Source organism: Acanthisitta chloris, unplaced genomic scaffold (genome assembly GCF_000695815.1).
Source record: "Acanthisitta chloris isolate BGI_N310 unplaced genomic scaffold, ASM69581v1 scaffold19656, whole genome shotgun sequence".
Taxonomy (NCBI): domain Eukaryota; kingdom Metazoa; phylum Chordata; class Aves; order Passeriformes; family Acanthisittidae; genus Acanthisitta; species Acanthisitta chloris.
In genome coordinates, this window is record NW_008680016.1 from 71919 (window position 1) to 90846 (window position 18928).

At 38.4% G+C, this 18928-nt stretch overlaps 1 protein-coding gene across 1 annotated transcript in view; it reads right to left on the reverse strand.

The window, feature by feature from the left end:
- RBM33 (RNA binding motif protein 33) overlaps positions 1–18928 on the reverse strand; it is an 87974-nt gene that overhangs the window by 47416 nt on the left and 21630 nt on the right. Inside the window, exons 9-11 of the mRNA XM_009077566.1 lie at positions 15459–15664; positions 13422–13578; positions 8205–8263 (exon numbers count right to left, since the gene is read on the reverse strand). Of these exons, the coding sequence (XP_009075814.1) occupies positions 8205–8263; positions 13422–13578; positions 15459–15664 (422 nt within the window). The remainder of the gene's footprint in view (positions 1–8204; positions 8264–13421; positions 13579–15458; positions 15665–18928) is intronic.

Genomic DNA, 18928 nt, shown 5'->3' on the forward strand with positions numbered 1-18928 from the left:
CGAGGTCATGCGTAAGAGAAATCACCAGTGCCCAATTTCCTTGTTTAAGGTCTCAAAATAGAACTCAGCCATCATGGAAAACCAGTAGAAGCAAGGAGCGAAAAGCAGCCCTTTTCAGCAAATTTCAGGGCATCCCCCCAATTCATCAAACAGCAACATATTCACATTGCTAATAGAGACAGAAACACTCCCAACTTCAGTGCACTGCTAAGAAAAGAAACAAAGCAAAAGGGCCCACAAGCAACCAGTTCTCCACTTCAGAGAGATGTTTCTTGAACCTCCACCTGCTCTACCATCAAGGTACCTATCTTAGAAGGATCTGTAGGATAAGTGGTCCCACTCAAGAACAATTCTCAGGAAACAATTCTCAAGGCAACACAGACATAGGAAAGGGATTGTTAACTAAATCCCAACTCTAGATTTAAATTCCTAACAGTGCTGATGTGCAGAAAACCCATGCTCCCATCCATCTGTTTTGTATGGATGAGTGTCTCCAACAAGAAGAAACAGGCCATAAGAAGAAATAGTGTGACAGACAGTTGGCTGCAGCCTGCACTGCCTGAAGGAAACGCAAACCTCTCAGACCACAAACCTAAGTAATTTCTGAAACAGAGATTTCTTGAATTAATTCATCTGGAAGATTCAGTTTCACTTTAGTTTGCAATCCTCCTCAGGAGTGGGGTGTAGAAGAGTGTCATCATTTCTGTTCAGTGGCCTCTAACTTTTTAAATTTAAGTACAATACAAATAGAAACTGGAGAAAGTGTGTAAAGGACATTAGTGCCATTTAAAATGATGAATGCTCCCATGAAGTAGAAGAATTTCATAATCATTTTATTTAAAGACAATAAAAATCCTTCTGCATAATTACTTTGTCAAAAGCTAACAGTTTTAGGGATTCGTAAAAAATTAGGGAGCCAAAAGTGTTAAACTTCCTCTGCTCTTAGAACTGAGATAACATCTAACAAAATTCAGACCTTTTCCTTGGACTTACTACTCCATGGAAATATTATCAGTTTATTCACCTAGTGGACTTTGGTAACCTGCAAGTCACTGACAATTAAAAACAACTTGAGGGTTACAACTAAACTGGATCATGCAGATGAAATTCAAGATCTCTACATGACACTCCAAGCTTGAAGGTTACACTGAATAAAAAAAAATAAAAATCTGTGACCCTCAATGTGACTTGAGGATGATGCTTCTCCCTTCAAGAACAAGTGCTCAGGTTGGTACAGAAAAAGTCAAGCAGCAGCCAGCTTTACAGAAGACAAAAATTAGAACTGCTGCTAACCATCTAACTTTCATCCATATTATAAAAAGACATTTTAGACCTGATTATTTAGTAGTTAAATTACCTGATTCACAATTTTTAATTCTGTAAGGAAATCTCATTTTTGAGGTGTTCTACACACCTCAGCCCCTGCAAACACACTGATGTGAGAACTTTACATACTCAGAGCTCCCAGAGTGCTTTCAGGTACTTCTCATGTGTTGGGTATGAAGGCCTGAACTTTTTTTCCTTTTTGGGTATCCTACAGTCAACTCATAATATTCCTTTAAATTACCTTCTTTTATTGTAAACAGTAGTGACTTACTGTTTTATAATGAAGTTTTTTTCCTTTCACATTCTAGGGAATTAGCAAGAACTGAAGGTGCAGAAAATAAGTAAGTCCCAGTTTATAGATGTACTTTTTCTTGTGTTGTGATGACAAACGCACTGAATTATCTTTTCAAAGGACATTTTCTCAGCTCAGTGAAATAGCTTAAGATAACTACACTATCATCTAGGACTCTAATATTATGATATATTTTAGTTCTCTATTCAGTGTTTAAGCACTAGATTACTCTTACTGCATTGTATCCAGAAGCCAATTGTATCTTTTAATTGGATTTCTTTCTGAGTCTTGATTTCTACGAAGTATCTCTTGAACAGTGCCTAATTAATAGAAAAACAGCATATGCATAATATTTCTTTCTCTTTGCCTCTATAAAAATTTGTGGTTTGTCTATAATCCTTTAAAAAACTTCAAATTTCATTCATGCCAATACACTAAAAGCAATGCATGTACCTATATAAATAAAACCTGTTTTACTGTGAGGGTGGCTGAGCACTTGCACAGGTTGCTCAGAGAGAGTTTGTGGAGTCTCCATCCTTGGAGATATTCAAAAGCCATCTGGACATGGTCCTGGGCAACTGGCCTTAGGCAGCCCTGCCTGAGCAGGGGGTAGACAAGATGACCTCCAGAGGTCCCTGAAAACCTCAGCCATTCTGTGACTCTGTATTTAGCAGGAGACTGAAAAAAATCTAGCATCATTTACACAGGAAAAAATATAAATCTACAGCTCTGGTTTTCCTTGGCAGCAGTAAATACTAATCACTTAACAGAAAGGTAAATGCCAATAACTCTAAAATATAAATGCACAAGTTTTCTGTTTTAATATCCACAGAGCATGTGTGCACTGCAGCTAGCATGACAAGTTAAAGGGTTACTACATTTAGAAACCATCTATTTCTCTCTTATTTAATAGCTGTTACCATCATGTTCAGTTGCTGCTGCTCCTCCTGCAGATGGGAATTCATTGATATGATTAAATTTGATGGTATGATAATGTATGGTAATCGTGATTAATCAGAAGCCCACTAGCAAATGGAGGATGTTGGGTATTATGTCACCTGCATTTTAAACTGCATTCCCTCTATGCCAGCCTGACAATACCTGACAACTGGAGGGATCTCATGCTGCATCTGCTTGCTACTACTTATAGATCTGATAAGAGAAAGTGCCCATCATTCCTTCACTACCTTAAGTGCTGTAATTACAGGGCTTTGCAGTCAAGTTGTGAAAACAGTAGGTGTTAAAAAGGAAAGCTTTTTGCTAGCTGCTGAACAAGCTCTGTCTCACATCTGCAAGGGCTGTAATCTGAAAGAAATGTAATTTGATGCAGCAGACTCATTCAAACATGATTTGCATGAAATGCTGTATAAAGCAGTATCCAAGAAATGTCAATCAACACCACCTGATACCATGTATCCTGTTAAATGAAAACAAAATGCTTTCTACACTACCTGTGATCTGCCACTGCTACACAGACACAGAGTGAAAATTTCATTTACTGTTACTCATTATGTTGAAGCCATAGCTAAAGCACAGTAATTGTGAGGAAGTAGGAGAATCATTTTCACAAGTGGCTTTTGATTTCCATTATCAGTTTGTCCCCTACATATGTACTGTTGCAAACATGTATGACTTACTAAATATCACTTTTAAATGACTGCTCTTAGATGCAGGACTGTTTATAACTTGTCCTTACTGTGAGGACTGTACACTATGAGCCATCACCTTAATAACAGCTGCTAAAAAAACCCTTGCATGTGGCAACTCATGATTGCATTTGAAACAATGGGAGAAAAAATTTACTCCCTGTTTGCATTTCCCACAATGAACACCAAATACTATTGCAAGGAGTTTTGTTGCCTAAAGGACCACAAATTTCTGCTTCTGCAGCCACAGACCCAGGTGCACTGTAATACCATCAGACCAACCCAAGTTTGCTCAAATGATGTTGTAGGTTGATCCATGTTAGCACAAGGACCACATGGGGAAAAATAAATAAACTGTATTCTAATGCACCTTTTATAGTTAATTTGTATAACACTAATACATTGCTTTTTAAAAAGAAATGTTTCTAGCTAGTGGCCGTGAAGGACAATGACCTCTGCTTTGAGCAATGACTGGTCACTTGTTTAAAAACCTCTCACTGATTAAAGCATAAAGTGTTTAAAAACTGTGTCCAAATCACAAACACTTGAAAGTTCAGAATTCAAACTACAGTTTCCAGAAATAGTGCAAAAAATGCAACAAAACTAGCCAACTGCCTTTTCATGGCATCCATTTAAGACAACACCTGATGACCTGCAGATCAAGTGGAAGTATGGAGAATGAGAATATAAAGAAAGTTTACTAAGGTTTCTGAAGTTTAAGGGGAGAAAAATCATGTATTGAGATAAAGATGATTTTGAAAAGAAGCTGTAAGTTCCAAAAACAAATCATGTCAAAATCCCCTGGGAACCGAAAACACATGCGATGTGGAATATTCAACAAGAGCCTGAGGACAACTCACTCTATTTAATAAAGTCTTAAAAATACTGAATAAAACAGAATTTACATTACACAATTCAACTTTTTCAGACTGGCATCCAACAGTTACTTGAAAGGCACCCAGTGCACCAACTAAGGTGGCCTATCAAAAAAGAAAAGCTTTGTGCATTAAAAAATAGCAAAGCCTTCCTGGCACAAATTAGTCAGGTGGACACTAGTGCTACTACATCTTGTGCTTTGTGCCACTTCAAACCATTCCCAACTTCAGCTCTAGAACTCAAGTTAACTAAAGTTAATGAAATGTGTCTGTGGGATGGACACCTGCCCAGCTCACACCACACCAAGTAGAGTAGCTTGGCCCCTCTCCAGCCCCAAATCTGGATGTTAGGGATATCTCACAGTTTCTGGCTGAAGAACCCTGACACCTTCCCTCTGCCATCCTCTATCCCAAAATGGGAGCGACAACATTTCTTCCACTTTTGTATGTCCTTAAAAAATTGCACATATGTGCCACATACTACTATTCCCTGAGTGTTCATTAGGTTAAATACATGAAGTCAAAACTCTTCATAAATTTTTCTTTGGCCAAACACTGAATTATTTCAGACACAGAATGTCCTGGTGGACTCACAAAAGGGATGAAAAGATCTGGACCATCAACTTAGCTTCTAGTTTCATACCCAGTAATGATGTGGCCTCTGTAGTAGTCAGTTAGCAGCAGCCTTCATGTAAAGTGTTTAGAAATACCTCGACCATTTTCTATTTAATTTCTTCTTCCCTTGTTTTAAACTCTTACAGCTATCTGTGAAAAAAGTTTTCTGTCACCTTCCTTTAAACAAAGCAGACTATTTGTGAAATATCGACTGTGACACTGAGACAGGAGCTCAGGAAAAGGTATCTTAACCACTTTAAAGCAAAGGCAGATGATACAGCAAGACCTTCAGAAGGATTCTGCCAAAGAAGTTAATCTGTTCTTTAAACAGTTTAAAGAAAACAGGCAGTTGACACCTGCACAATTCCAGGTTAATTCAAACTATCCTTAAAGACTGCATTAGTACAACTACAGCCACCTGAAGAGTACTGTGCAGTTCAGACCAGCAGCAGTCAGGTCTTTAACTCCCTATCACCACAAGTTTACAGTTTCTCAGCTGTGCCACACCTCAGATCCACCATTTATTCAGTCTTCCTCAGGTGAATATAACTCCCAAACATCAGTCACACTAAGTCACCCTGAATGCTTAAGCTTCATGGCTTGATTCAAGATTACTGTAAACGTTAAAATAACTAACTAGGGAACACAGATTCATTCCCTTGCATCCTTTTTAGTACTTCTTCTCTAACCATGTCAGGACTTCAGTTTTAAGAAAGAAATGACTGAACAATGAGCTCTACCCTGAAACATTAAAAATTAGATTCAAGGTTAAGGGAATTAAGTCCCCACTCTAAGCAGGTTCAATCCTGACCAACACTACCCTGATGTAGTACTACATTACTTCCAACAATTTAGAACTTGTGCCATATGCTAACATGCTCATTACAACTTTGTTCAACTCTTCTGCAGAAGGTTGTAAGAATTAACCATTACATGGTTGCAAGTCACTTCATTAGCCCTAAATTAATAACACCTGGTTTCCAACAGATTTATGACTGGTAATTCTGATTGAAGCTCTTCCTGTATTTGGAGCACACATAGCCTCTCTGTGCTGAGAGGTTTCTCTACTAGATAAGATAGAAACTCTGAGACAAATTTTTCCTTTGGTTAGGGCATTAGCCACTTCTATTCTCTTTCTTGCAAAGATTTCATTACTTCTCATGTCTCCACCTCTGCCACATTCAAACAAAAGAAACCATCCATTTCTAAGTTAGAGGGGAAAGCAAATATTCAATTCTAACCTCACAGTTCTTTAGAAACAAAGCAATGAGAAAAATCAGTTGACTATTATCCTTTGATTATGCAATCCTAAAAACAAGAGCAAATTCAAGTTCTTACATATCCAGTGATTCTCTATACAATGAAGAAAAGGATGAATGAACTATAGTCTGGAACATGCCTTTGATCTTTTTCAAATGGCTTGTCAAAGTTGTCTAACCACTGCTGTACTGCTATAAGTCAACATTTATACATAAACAAGTGAATTATAATGGCACAAAGGCATTTGACATGTAACAGAGCAAAAAAGGGAGTTCTGCAAGATAAAACGTTAGTCAGAAAGTAAATTTGTCTTCAGCTCAAAAGCTAACATACTACATTTAATAAAACAAACATGAGATATGTACACAGTGACACTTAATTCCTAATCTTAATATGACTGATAACCCATGCAAAATTTATAAAGTACTTTATAAGGGAAGTCCATTTTATACCCACTCTAACTCAGTGAGTCACAGAAAGATGAATTAACTTTCTCAGGGTCATACAGCATGTTCCCAGCTGAAGTAGAGAAAAACCCACACCAGTCAGGGCAACCAAATGACAGGGCTAGATCCCCTGAGCCAAGCCAGCCCTCCTCCTCCTTATGAAAAATTAATTACATGGAGCCTTTTCTGGTGCAGTGCTTATATAAATAAAAAGGCAGCAAGCAGACAAGGTTTTCCTTCAGGCTAAAGGAGCAGGAGTCCTACCAAAAAGTATTCCATTTATTTTATTCCATCATAACAACTGTTGTATACAGATTAGCTAAGTTTGCAGTACTTCTCAACTTGCAAAACCAAACGTGAACAGAATATCTACTTTCACAGTCAATTAAAAAAAAACATTAATTTCCAATTTTTCTACACTGACGTAAACACACTTCAAAGATGCCAATTACAATGTCTTTACAGATATTCCTTGTGCTCCAATTTCTTTTCCAGCCCAAATTGTGTTTATTGGCAAATCAACTTAGTGTCAAAGGAAAACAAATGCAAGACGCTTGTTTTCATAAAAAATAAACAATTTAAATTACTTTTAAAATCTAAATAAGTGTATACGCACATAATACTAAAGGCTGTTGAAGAAAATATTTCCTCTGAAAACTGCAATATTCTTTCTAGAAAATAATAGATATAATAGAAAATAGCTCAAAAATATTTTACTGAAGATAAAATACAACATGGATTTACTTAATGAAACTGGCAACTGAAAAACTCCGTTTCTGTACAAAATATGGACACCACAATTCTTCAGCTACATGTCCCATATGAAAAATCTGCTGTGTCCAAAACAACCAGCACTGCACAGGAGCAATCAAAAGTCACAGCAGGTTTCTGAAATCTGGTTCTTTCAAACACATCTGATCTCTATGCCAGTAATTTACTGTGTGATACTACATGGATGTTCACAGAAATCTACTTTCCTCCTTCAACACTGCACAGATCAATCAACAGAGAAGGATTTTTTTGTGGGTTTTGTGTTTGGGAAGCATAATATACAGGTCTTTATGTGAAAATATTTAAGGCAATATTGCAACCTAGATTTTCTTTTGCTTACTTTGATACTCTGCAAATCATTTAAACCATAAAACTGTGAAATGATGAGGTAAGTTCGACGCATACACTCCTTCCAATCACAGAGTTTTAAAAAAAATTATGAAGTGAAATCAGCTTGGCAAAGCAGCTAAGTGCCTTGTTTGTTTTACAAGTTAGAAACAAGGTCATGCAATGCCAGTTCCATTTTTTATATAAAAAACAGAGGGCACCGAAATGCCTGAAGTAATGATAAAAATGATTGCTGAGTTTTACAATAAATTTATATTACTGCTTTTTAAGCTTAGGGATTATTTCAAACAGCCTTTTATTATATCAAATAAAATAAGGATTCTATTTATACAGGAAGAGTCAAGTAATAAAATGAAGCCCATATTCCTTAAGACAAGATGCATTCATGCCTCTCCCACTGGAGAGACTGGTTCAACAATTTTACAGTTAAACAGAATTAATTCTACTCTCAAAAATCCATTGACCTTAAGCTTTTAACAAACATTTTCAACTGCAGAGTGTATTGTCAATATTTACAAATCCTTAAAATTATATTTCACTAGAACAGCTTTTATTTGCTATATTAATATTTCCTTGCAAATGTATGCTTATCCATATCAGAGAGGAAGAAACAGCTGCTACTCACAGGAAATCTCTGGGGTCCTACAGCAGGTCTTGGCTGGGCTGGAACTGGCAGCAAGGGCACTGAAACAAGAAACACCTTTTAACACCATTTGTTTTACCTAACAGTTGTTGCTGTTATTTCCAAAAGCAGTTGCATTACAAAGCCACCCTTAAAATGAGCTACTTTTACCCTCACATGTCACAATTCTTACAATTAACTTTAAGCAACCATTCCCTCCCCTGCAACATGCAACAGGGCAATTAGGATTCTCCTAGTTCATTTGCATAATTTAGTTCTGCATTTCCCAGCATTAAATCGCTCCTTGTTGCAGGAAGGAAAACTAGAATACTTATTCAGCCAAACACATCTCTTAGACAAAGCTGACAGACTCTAACAATCATTTCATGTTTCAGCTAGGAGGACACATGATTAATTTGCCTTCTCCACTTCACACCACTCAGCATTTCCTAGGGATCTCCCAGTCTCACCACCAACCTACCACAACAAGCAGGGGCATAAGACACACTAACTGATATAAATCACTGCTCACAGAAGGGTAAAATGAGGCAGGCAGCAAAGTTAACAGCAAGCAAAAACTATTTGATCTGGCCTTGCCACCACAGTGGTGTAGGCAACTGTGATCCCAGAACTGATCTCCTATCAAAGACTGCTATTGCATAAAGAGATACCAAGAAGTAGGAGATCCTTTCCAGGAAAACCATCAAAACTAGTATTTCAGGGCAATTAACATGAATGAGTTAGTTGTCCATACAACTGCACTTCAAAACATTACTCACAAAAAAGTACTTCCCAAAACATTCACTTAATGTTATGGCACAATGCACAAAGCACTAGAGCTAAATCAACCCTGGGGACTGAATCTGTATCTGAATCCCCAGTACAAAGTGTAATGACAGATCTCCCATTTTTCCAGCATAGTTTCCTCTCTGACCTGTGTAAATGGTTAAAGAGACAAATGTTTCCATATTAACAAAAGGCCTAGAGAAGTTAAAGCTCTTCAAAGAGCACTGAATGTGTTGGCTCATTTACTAAAAACTTTTAGTAAGGTTCTACTTCTTCAGTTGTTTTTACCACTTCTGAAAGTGACAGAAAAATGTTTTCCACATAGGGTTAAACACTGACTTTGTCAACAACTACAGTATTACACTTTAGAGCAGAAAGATGTTAAGAAATGCAGCTAGTTTGAGGGAGAAGTTGGGTGCATTCCCTAACACAGGAGTTCGCTAAGATGCCTCAAAAATCTCTTTTTTCTTGGTAACTGAGGCACAACAACTAATGCATTAGTGGCTGGTTTTAGTTCATGTCCATGTCTGGCTTCTATCCATTTTTGTTAAGTACTTGTGGTTTACTGGTTCAGAGACTGATGGGGTAAACTAACTGCAGAGGTCTTTCAGCACAGGAGGACCGTGTGAAAGCTTTGTATCAGATTACATGAGAAAATGAGTTGAATAGTCACATCTTGGCTTCTAATGAACATCTGTCGATATCAAACAGCCATGGCCACCTGGAAAAAATTGACAGGGTGCTCTTAACAGACCTAGTACTAAAATAGTTCAGGTACTACAGGTCAGAGAGGCACTGAGAAAAACAGCATAAGGTGGGAAATGTAGAGAAATGTCAACTGAACAGAGCACTCAAGTCTATTTCAGCATCCTGCCTCTGGCAGCAACATAGAGAGATATTTATATATTTTAAACAAATTAATTTATTACTTATGAAAGACAGTAGTTCAAACTGTGCCCTTTCAATCCTTGGACCCTTGCTTAAGCAGCAAAGAAGTCCCAAATAAGCCTTCATTTTCTTGATGTCAAACAATCCTTATGTCTGAAAAGTATGTTTCAAAAACAATACACAGCATGTTGTAAGACACATGTTGTAATCTTTTAAGCAGATTAAATTGCTTCTTGCTGTAAGTTCCAATGCTATACTTGAAAAGATGAACAAGCGATTCCCACATTGATTATTTAGGAGGAGAATTATAATGTGATTTTTCCCAAGACACAAAACAGTTTTCAAAAGGTAAATGGCATACTAAGCTGCCATAAACTGCTCGTTAGTTCATGTCAATTTTGGCAGCACCACAGTATCACTGAAATAGTTACTTGTGATATAAACATTTAAGGGGAAAACCCACAATATTTATTACCACAATATTTCACAGCACATCTATGTACAGTTCTTCAGCGTTAGTAAACTGATCATACTCAAATTTGGACATGCATTCAGCAAAAGTTACTACTTACAATTCAAGAGAAGAGAAAACTATGTGACAAGCAACTAAAAGACATGGGATTCCGATGCCACAGGAGGCACAACTGAATGCCAACTGCACAGTACCTGCAGCAGGTACTCACAGAGGCTCATGTTTAAGGCTTTGATAGACTGAGTCCTTCTTAATCATTTATGAAGCTTCAAAGACTAAAAATAGTAGAAATTCATTTGAAACAAAACTGACTTGAAAGTAACTATTTTTTTGAACGAAGACTCAAGGCTGGGCAGGGACACGGTGGCCACTGTAAGAGATTTGCCTTTGAAACATCAAAGGAATAAGCCAATGATAGGATTCTTCAAGAGTGCTTCTACTCCCTTTCAGGCTGAAGTAGCTGTCTACTAGAGCTCTTAGACATGATATTTTATTCACATGAAAATTTCATAACAATTTACAGGAGGTTTGAGTCTATTTTAGAAAATACTGATATACTTGAAGCATTTCAAGACTAACTCAAACCAAAAAATGTTGGAAAAGTGTATTTCTATGATTTGCAGTTAGGAAAAGTGTCCCTGGTGCTGACAATTACAAGTATGTAAGCTTAATCCTGCCATAAAATTAGAGAAGAAAAAATGCCAGTCTACACTAAAACATGACAGCACACCATTAAAATTACCAGAACCTAAGTGTGCATATCATGCACTTCCAGACATGGCATTTTTAGCTTCCAGGCATCACACTTCCAACAACAGAATCCCAATAAACTTTGCACCTATCTGACTGTATTCTCCAAAGTGCAAAACCCCTTAGGTATCTGAAAATGTGTTCAGCCAAGAAGGGGCAGGACATCATCAAGAACATGAAGTCAATCTGATCTTTCATACTTCCTGTTACCCTGAAATAAATGATACTGCAAATGAAGCACATCCTTATGTTGTCAACCACCAGAGTCTGCCTATTGGGGCTTCAAGCAGATGGATTAAATGGAGAAAGTCTTTTTAAGAGGAAATTTAGAACAGCCCTTTCTACACTGGAATTTCTAGCTACCATTTGCCTGCACTGACTGCTTAAAAATTCATCTTAATATGCAAATACCAGTGAAGATTTTAGAATTATGCTCATTTATCTGAAGAAGGCTCCTGATTTCCTGCAACATTTTCCTTAGGTGTGTGAATATATACTTTCATGTAACATAACTGTGCTGCTGCAGATTAAGACTGAGATGGCCACTATTCTCAGCCAATGCAGAAGACTCAGCTTCTGATACACAGTCTCTGATCAAGAAGATTAAATTTCTACAGGGATTTAAAATATTGTATTTAATAGAATGCTACACACCTATTAGCAGAAGAATTCAGTAGTCTTGCCAAGGACTCCTTGAGTAAAATGAATGGCACAGAGGTATTTCATGTGAACCAGCTGCCATCACTACAGATAGCAAAAATCTGCTGAATGCAGGTCTTAACACCATTCAGAAATCAATCACTCATTCTCCAGTCTAAGAGCACAACTACACTTTTACAAGTTGACAAACGAATGTGCAGATAAAATCAGCAGGTGTAAGATCTAAAAGGACCCCAAAAAACCCAAAACACTTAAAATCCAATACTGAAGACCTCGTAACCTGCAGGAGGTACATAACTGTTGAAATGAGGATCTGCAAGACAGAAAAAGAGACTATACTCAGGATAAAGTGAGACATCCACAACACCCATGGTGCCACAGATGTAGTGGTAAGGCTGAGACAAACCTGCAGCTGCCTGGTAATGTGAAAAAAGCCTTCCAATAAAAGAAAGAAAATTAAAAACCACACTGGAATACTCTGACATTAGGCACAACCACAAATCCTCAGTAGCCATTACCAGCATTAAGAGAACACTTGTTCACTTAGATACAGAAGATCTGTTGACTGTTCACAGGGAGAGAGAAGAGACATCTAGAATAGTATAAAAATAGTTTTTGCTTCTCACAAAACAATAGCTTTTACTTTGGAAATGTTTGAAAAATGCACGAAAGGCATAAACCCATGAGTAAAGGATCTCCTGGAGTGCTTCCAGACAATCTGTCTCAAAGCATAATTTGGTAGGAAGTGCTGATTTTACTGGAGAAGGAAAAGCAAAATAAGCTCTACAACACAGCTACTATGAAGCCACCTGTAAGAAGCCTAATAGATCTATATACTGACAATATCCTACTCTGCCAAATTCCTGCTTTAGACTGGTCAAATAAATGAAGCAAAGATAGCATTGGCTTGGAGTTCTGCTGATTTATAGGGGGAAATACAAAAAATTTAACAGTAAATATGTATGAATATTTATGTATTTCTTTACTTTGTCTAGTCCCAAGAAATCAGAGCTAGGCAGGTGTCTCTTTTTTTATCCTCTTAGGCATTAAACACTTCCTAAGTAAGCAGTAATGTTAACAGCTTTGCAGAGAGCTACCCTGAGAAGTGCAGCCAAAGAGTGTATGTGTTAACTTACAGGAAGAAAAAAATAAGGTACTTGCAGGCTGTGAATCAAACAATTACAAATGTGGCCCTGAAAGAAGAACTGAGGACATGTATATTGTCAAGTAAGGACAGCAACTTTCACAGAGCAGCTACAGTACCAGGAGTGCCTCAGTACCCTCACTGAAACAGGTGGCTGGGGATTCTGTGAGTGCTTGGCTGAAGCTGGAATGATGTGGGAAACTACAATCTGCAGTCTTACCTAGTTTTGAAAACTGACATTTAATATTTTTAAAAGCACTTTCAGTTTCCATTTTTACTGCTCTTCACAGGCTTTACATTAGAGAAACAAACATGATAAAAGCTGAAAAGGCTTCGCTATTTCAACCCACCACAGTCCAACAACATTGTATCTTTATTCAGGCAAAACATTTGGTTCAAGCTTACAAAAAACCAGCAGCCCAAAGCACATTTTCATGAAGTGATAAACAAACAAATTGTTGCATCTCTGGCAAAGAGTGAGTCACACTTGCATGACTGGGAAGCTGTCCAGAAAGCTCACCTTGTACAGGTGTCACTACTGTCCCCTTGAAATGTGGATTTATGTGTATGTTCTTCGGTTGCTGAGGTGTCACTGGAGGTGGAGTCATCATTATTCGAGGCGTTTCTATCTGAGGGGGCATATGTAGCCCTGGAGGAGGAGAAGAATGATGCTGATGCTGCAAAGGAAGCAGAGATTGTAACTGTTGCTGCTGCTGCTGTTGTTGCTGCTGCTGTTGCTGTTGTTGTTGTTGCTGCTGCTGTTGTTGCTGCTGGAACAGACTCCTAACAGGTTGTTGGTGTGTTGGAATTAACCTCAGTGAGTGAGTCTAAAGTCAGACAAAAGAACAAAGTCACCAGGCTTTAAAGTTAAAATATCCTGACATTAATGAGCACAAAACCAAGACACCTTTGGAGAACAATTAAGGCCAATTTTGAACTGATAAACTTCTCTTCCCTATCATCAACTGCAACCTTTAAGAACCATCAGCACAGGAAAGCAAAAGAGCAACTGAAGACATTCATGTGAAGGAGAGGACCACAAAGAGCAAGGAAGCACACAGGGAATGCAAACACATTCATTCACTTATTTTTAACAGTGAAACTATCTCATTTCGTATGTTGTTAGGGTTCTGCAGATGTCACTGGAAACTATCACCAACTACAATAAGGTATATGTGAACATCACTACAAATCTGAGTCCTGGTATCAAAACAAATCCACTAACTTTTGTTTCATGTCTAGAAGAGACCCTCTAAGAAAACAGACCTTGCACTAGCAACAAAAGTCAAAACACAAACAAAGTCAGACTCTTCTGACATCAGTGCAGCCCACCTACACATACTGCCTGAGGAAAAAAACTACTTTAAAGATACCTGTCAAGGGTACCTTTCCTAACATGCAAGAAACTCTCTTGCTGCTCAACAAACACAAATGGCCAAAATCAGTTCTAAGAAAAAAAAATTATCTTGTTTCTTTTCAGAGACAATCTTCTATCCCTGAACTCACTGATACTAGATACCAGTACAGTCCAGCAACTTCCATGGTAGTGCAAGAGTCCCAAAGAGGCAACTTTTCAGTAACAAAGATGTGACATACCATTTTTTTTAGCAGCCACATACATAAAGCAAAGCAGCTACATAGTATGCACAAAAAAATGCTGTGATGAGCAAGAAAACTTAAGATCAAAACAGCTAGAAATGACTGCAGGAAAACAGAAAAAAAAATTATTCAACCTTCACTGTTCTAAAAGCATGAAATACTCTACTGCAGGCTCTCAACTGCTGAGACATCCACCAACTCCTGCTAGTGACCAGCACCTGCTTTCTGCTGTTGGAAAAAAATCACCTTTGTTTCATAGAGATGACTTTGTCCTGCAAAGACATACAGAGGCTTTGTTCCACAGTCTCAGCTTTCAGTACATTTTATGACCGTGAACAAAAATAAGTGTGGGCTACACACACTTGCTTGGGTTGGGGTTTCTTGGATGAAAAACAAAGTCTTTTAGATCGTGATACAAAGCACATAAAAAAGAAGTAGTAACAGACCTCAATTTCATCTGAAATCCCAAGATAACTCATCTAATAGTGAAGTGGTGATTATCTTCCTAGAGTTTTATTTACCTCCATAATAGCATGACTGGCATAGGTTTGACAAAACCTAAGAAATACTTTACAGAATCATATCTTTAAACTAAATTACTATTAACAATGTGGGACTGAACATGTTTATATGTTGCATGTAGAGGACTTATCAGAGGAAGTAAGTTTTCGCTCCATTCTCATGGAAACCAGGAGGTAAGTCTGTGTTGTAGAAGTCAAAATGTCCTTTTCATATGGAGGCCTTTAGAGTCCTCAAGATGAAGCTGGTAAGAGGACTAAGCATATACTTTCATAATCACCACATTACATAGAGCTCATCCTGCCTAACAGTGCTCTGAAAGAGCAGAAGGTCTACATTGGAATATATATTCCACGTTTGCAAAGACTCATTACTTAAAATGCATTTCTCCATAACTTCCTGAAAGGATGTTCAAAGAATACTAAGTATTACAAGGTACCATTGCTGGTGGCTGGTTTGGCAGCAGTGCAGGCCTGTGATCCTTCATTCTTCCCCTGTCATTGTCTCTCCTTTGTTCTCCCATTCCATGGCACATCACCGACCCTCCTCTTCGCCCTCCTCTCCTTGAGCCGTATCGTCCCTGTTTGAGCTGCCTTTCCCTCTCTTCGAATTCACGTAATGCTGCCTGGGCTTCTGCAGAAAGCTCTGTTAAGACAGAAATGGTGAAAAATATTTTAGCTTTCCGCTGAAAAGATGGAAAACAAAATGAAAAAATCCTCACTCGTAGAAGTAGAGAAGCATCCCTGCAACTAACATAAAATTTGCAGGCACTTTGATCTCCTTTAGGTGGCATGTTAACATTTCATTAAAGACATCTCTAAAAGGAAAAAGCATGGATACTTGAGTCTTTTGTACAGACAAAAAGTAGCAGATAAATGAAACACACATGAACAACAAAGTTTGGCTGCTTTGTTTTTTAAGATGCTTTGTTTTTCACATGTGCTCAACTGAAGTCAAACACATGGCTGCTATTAACACCCACCCAACTCCCATCACAGGTAAACCCCAGAGAACAGGCAGCACTCAAAGACTGACAAATTTGCTTGAAACCCTGGACAAAGCTGACAGCATTAAAACACTGGAGTAATAAAGCCAGGGAATGAAATTACTTGAAAATCCAGAGAAAGTCTACAACAGACTTCAGAAAACGCACCATGACAGTATGAGCAGTGCCACTTACCAGGTTTCAGTCACTTAAAAGGGGATAACAAACTCAAACATGCAGCTGAGTCTTTTGCCACATACCAGTCAGATCCCTTGTTACCTCTAATATTGACTTCTGCTTCTAACAAGGCAAAATTAAACTACACTCCTGACAAATGAAAACATAGTTTGAATTGATATAATATATACCTGCTAATACTATACACAGTGGCTATAATATATGAATATCAGAATAAAAATAATTTGTACCTGGCAGCTGAGGCACTATTACTACATCTCTACACCACTAGATATCCTCCACCAAGAATAAATAACTAAAGCAATTAGAAAACTCTTACAATTTCCTGTGAGCCTAAAAGCCAAAGCTACTCAAACCATCTTAAACATCTTCATAAGTCATCTCCACTAGTCTTTGAAGTTGTGGATTGACAGAAGGGCAGAAAGGGTGAGCGCTGTGCATTCCCACTGCGGCAGTTGTTCTTACTTGGCTACAAAAACTACCTGCATGACTGAGCTGCAAATACTGTAAATTTGCATGTCCCAGTTTTGAGAAGTATTCAGCACCTCCAGAAAGCAGAAGCTTTGGGATTTTTTAAAAGAGAAGTTAAGAACTTGCTGATGCTCTAAGAACACAGCAAACATGACAGGTTTCTAAAGCCCAGGATCTGCCATAGTTTCCTTATTCGTTTTTGCATGTTGGTGATGAGACAAGTTTCTCTGTCTCCTTTTCTCTCCCCTCTGAGAATGCACGCATGTTGGTGATGAGACAAATTTCTCTGCCTCCTTTTCTCTCCCCTCTGAGAATGCAATTAAATGGCATAAAGCCCCACCAGACACTCTTATGAAATGCTACCTTTGCCCTAGGCACCTGCCCCAAGACATCCACAGAGCCCAAGACAATCACACTTTAGCAGGAAATTCTCACAGCATGCTTAGAAAGAGGCAAGGAACCAGAGTCCCTCAAGTCTTAGCATGGTATTAAATGTGCACAGTATGGATTTCTGAGGAAAATTAAGATAAACGTGCTCTTGTCCAAAGCAATCACAAGCATTAGACTCAACTAAAACAGCTACCGCAGCCACCCTTAGCTGTCAGGGATGAAAAAAGTTGATTTGGTGGGAAAAAGAGAGCTCTGATTTCAAGCCTCCTTCCTGTCCACACCTGCAGCAAGTTCAGTTTCTTCACAAGCCCACACGAGGGCAAGGGCTGATGTGGGATTTTACTTGGTCTGCTGGAAGGTCAGGTCACCAGTTCCCACACACCTACAGGGAAAAATAGTGTCATTGTGTCACAAAGGACTAGCTCTCCTCCCTTTAACCAGCCAGGATCCAAACCCTGCAGGGCATCATAGGCATGCTGTTAGTTGGAAAGTTTTCTTTTTTTTCCCCAGGAACAGGAAGGCAGGGAAATCTCTCTGCCATCTTCCACTGTACAACCATGAACTCAGAAAGGCAGCTGTCTGGAAAGCAAAGTTCAGTCATTGCAACAAGTACCTACCACTGATAGTAATGCAAGATGATAAGAAGCAAGCTCCTATTAAATAGATTAGAAGTCACATGTAAGGAAAGCAATTTTTAATGAACCTTGGAATAGATCTAGGCTTCCTACAAGGCAAGATTATGCCTGAGTCTCTCAGCCTCTTGAGCACATATCAAAGGAACCAAATAGAAACAACTCTAAAAGAAAGAATGGGCTGCTCCAAACAAAATTACTTCCGAATGCTGTGCTGATTAAGGTTGGGGAAGGGATGACAGCATCCACAGCAAAGTCAGGCCTGATGATCTTTGAAGTGCAGGTACTTTTCAATCTCTTTAAAATGAACACATTATTTTCTTACTCGCTTTACAAAAAATTTCTCTAACTTTAAAGGCCATAACCTCAAAGGCACAGTCCACATATCCAATTTTTCAGCGAGAAAAGTGCATGTGTTTTTAACACCAATCTTGCAAAAATATCCCAACCCAAACAAACCTTTCCCCAAGAATTCACTGCAACAAGCATCATTACATTCATACTAGCTCTATGGTGGTATAGATGTGGTACTTCTGTTCATACCACAGAACTACAATATAACCAGTAGACTTTTTTTTTCAATTTTACATTAACATCAAGCAAACTCCCCCTGCAACATGCCACTAAAGGCAACTGCATTTTTATCTATTAAGAATTTTGCTTAGACACAAATATGTGGGTTCAGAACCACAGAGACAGACTGCAAAAGTCAAGACTCATGCCTTCAGTTCATGTTCATGGCCATAAATTGACACAGGATAGATATTAGGAAACACAGGTTAGATATTAGGAAAAGTTTTTTCACTGTTAGGGTGGTCAGGCACTGGAATAGGTTGCCCAGGGAAGTGGTGGAGTCACCACTCCTGGAAGTGTTTAAGAGGTGTTTGGATTTGACACTGGAGGATATGGTTTAGGTATTACAGTAGTGGTTAATGGTTGGACTATATGACCTTAGATATCTCCCCCAACCTTGATGATTCTATGAACTAAACTCATGAATACAAGTGCTGTCCACAGCTATCCCTCACCATGCGGCAAAATACAGTCAGCTCAAAGATTAGGTGGGCTGCTTACTGAATTTGAGAGCAATAAAAGGAGATAAAGGAGAAAAGAGAGCTTGGAAGACAGTTTTGCAGGGAGGGAAGCAACGAAAACAGTCCCTGTCCTCCCTGTGAAAGCAAGATCAGACTGCTAATAGGGCAGAGCTTGACGAGCAGAGGAAGAAGATATCCT